The sequence below is a fragment of the Aquarana catesbeiana genome, linkage group LG02, assembly GCF_042186555.1.
Source record: "Aquarana catesbeiana isolate 2022-GZ linkage group LG02, ASM4218655v1, whole genome shotgun sequence".
Lineage (NCBI taxonomy): Eukaryota > Metazoa > Chordata > Amphibia > Anura > Ranidae > Aquarana > Aquarana catesbeiana.
In genome coordinates, this window is record NC_133325.1 from 39,632,847 (window position 1) to 39,635,005 (window position 2,159).

Sequence of the window (2,159 nt, forward strand, 5' to 3'; positions counted from 1 at the left end):
GAGGGGAAATATTCCTCCCACTGACACCAACAGTGGAGCACTATTCCTTCCACTAACATCAACAATGGTGCATTATTCCTACTAATAACACCAACACTGGGGCATTATTTCTTCCATTGACACCAATAATGGGGCACTGTTTCTCCCTCTGACACTATGTCATTACAGTGTAAGCTGCTCTGAGGTACTCACTGATGTGGAATGGTCTGTGTAATATTTTATTCCTAGGCAAACACATGGAAATAAAATTAATTGATTTTTATTCATTTTATGATTTTATTTTTTATTCTTGACAGACTCTTAAATATAACTTCTTCCCTTGGAAATGTTTAACTCTACCCAAAATGCCATCTCCAATGAGACTTTGAAAAACATGACATTCTATGAAATAACGCGGGCAGTTCTCTTGGTCCCCATTGTTTTCCTGTTTGGCATTTTCGTTTACTTTATGAGTATCATACTGAAGGTCTTCTTCACCACTCCTCGCGTTAGAGAGAACTCCCGCTACATCTTGTTCATTCACATGCTGGTAAATGATTTGATATACATTATTCTTGCATTTCTCCTTTATTTTGGATCAAGACTTAATTTATATTGGCCTCTACCAATCTGTTTCTTGATCATCAGCATATGCACCTGCTCATTTAGAGTGACTCCATACAACTTGGCGGTCATGTCTTTGGAACGTTATACTGCCATTTGCCACCCATTAAGGTATGCTGAACTATGTAATGTACAAAGGTCAAGAGTGGCTATGGTGGTCATGTGGGCTGTGGGCTTTGTGCCCCAAATTATCAGTTTTATTACATTTTGTTTTGCAGCAGAAAAAGAGGCATTTTCTCTCAAAGTTATCTGCGATTGGCCATCGCTGACCATCACTGAAGGACAAGCCATACAGAGAACAGTAGCTGAGGTTGTCAGCTTTCTACTCGTTTGGGGCACTATTGCCTACACGTACATCAAGGTCATAATGGTGGCTCATAAGGTTGGTTCAGCAACATCAGCTTTCAAGGCTGGGAAAACTGTCTTGCTCCATGCAGTCCAGCTTCTCCTTTGTATGTTGGCCTTTACCTATGGATTCACAGAAAAGTTCTTCAGGCAATACTTTTATTTGCTTCCCCTGACTAACTTTTTAACATTCATGTTGCTTCCTAGACTTATCAGTCCCTTAATTTACGGAATCAGAGATGAAGTGTTTAGCAAGCACATGACCAAGTTGTGTCGGTCAAAAAAGTCCCCATCATTATAGTGAAAAAGAGAACACATTATTATAAGTGCACACACAAATTTAAAACTAGGTGTTGTTGATCACCATTAGTCACCGGTGCAGCACATTGTGCACATAATTTTGACACGGCTTTCCTTTCTAAGTCTGGACCATTGTCTGATCATCGGCTAAGGAGATAAAGCTGGACACTAGTTATCCCACAATCTCAAACACCAGTGAGTAAGCAGAAAGAAACAAAATATGGAAGCAGAAGCTAAATGTCCACCAACCCTGTCATCCAATCCCTCCACTGGCTTCTGTCTGCCCAAAGGATAAAATTCAAAGTACTAATAACAAAGTACAAAGACGTCCACAACTATGTCCCGAGCTTCATCATCAACCTTTTCTCAAAATATCACCCAAAGCTTCACTCCTTCCAAGACCTCCTGCTCTCTAGCTCTCTCATCACCTCCTCCCATGCTCTCCTCAAAGAATTCTGCAGAGCCTCTCCCATCCTCTAACTCTCAACCCAAATCTCTACAGCTATCTCCTAATCTGTCTGTCTTTAGGTGATCCATGAAAACTCATTATCTCAGGGAAGCCTAGCCTGTCTCTACCCAATAATCTGAACATTTATGTTCTCCAATAGCTCATCCCTTGTAGTTGTTACCTTTTGTATCACTTAGCCCTCTCTTTTAGATTGTAAGCAGGGTCTTCAGAACTCTCCTGTATTGAACTGTATTGTAACTGTCTCCCTTTACTTTTATATAATAAAAGGTCATGCTCAGTTATTATAAATATCAGACTGCTACAATTTACAAACCCTTCAAAAATTACAACTAAACAAATTGCCTACTCTAATGTACAAACGCACTTAAACTGGCAAGTAATTGTCCTGAAAAAAATAGAAACGGGGGGGGCATGCCCATGCACCAATGGCAAATAAGAGAGA

General features: G+C 40.1%; 1 protein-coding gene across 1 annotated transcript; it reads left to right on the forward strand.

Moving 5' to 3' along the window:
• Positions 1–373: 373 nt before the first annotated feature.
• On the forward strand, positions 374–1,249 carry LOC141129758 (odorant receptor 131-2-like). Its single transcript, XM_073617843.1, has one exon. It carries the CDS (start codon positions 374–376, stop codon positions 1,247–1,249), a length of 876 nt encoding a protein of 291 aa, XP_073473944.1.
• The last annotated feature ends 910 nt before the right edge of the window (positions 1,250–2,159 follow it).

What these genes read in the sequence shown, in the direction of transcription:
- LOC141129758 (XM_073617843.1), top strand. Translation starts at nt 374, where the DNA reads ATGACATTCTATGAAATAACGCGGGCAGTTCTCTTGGTCCCCATTGTT.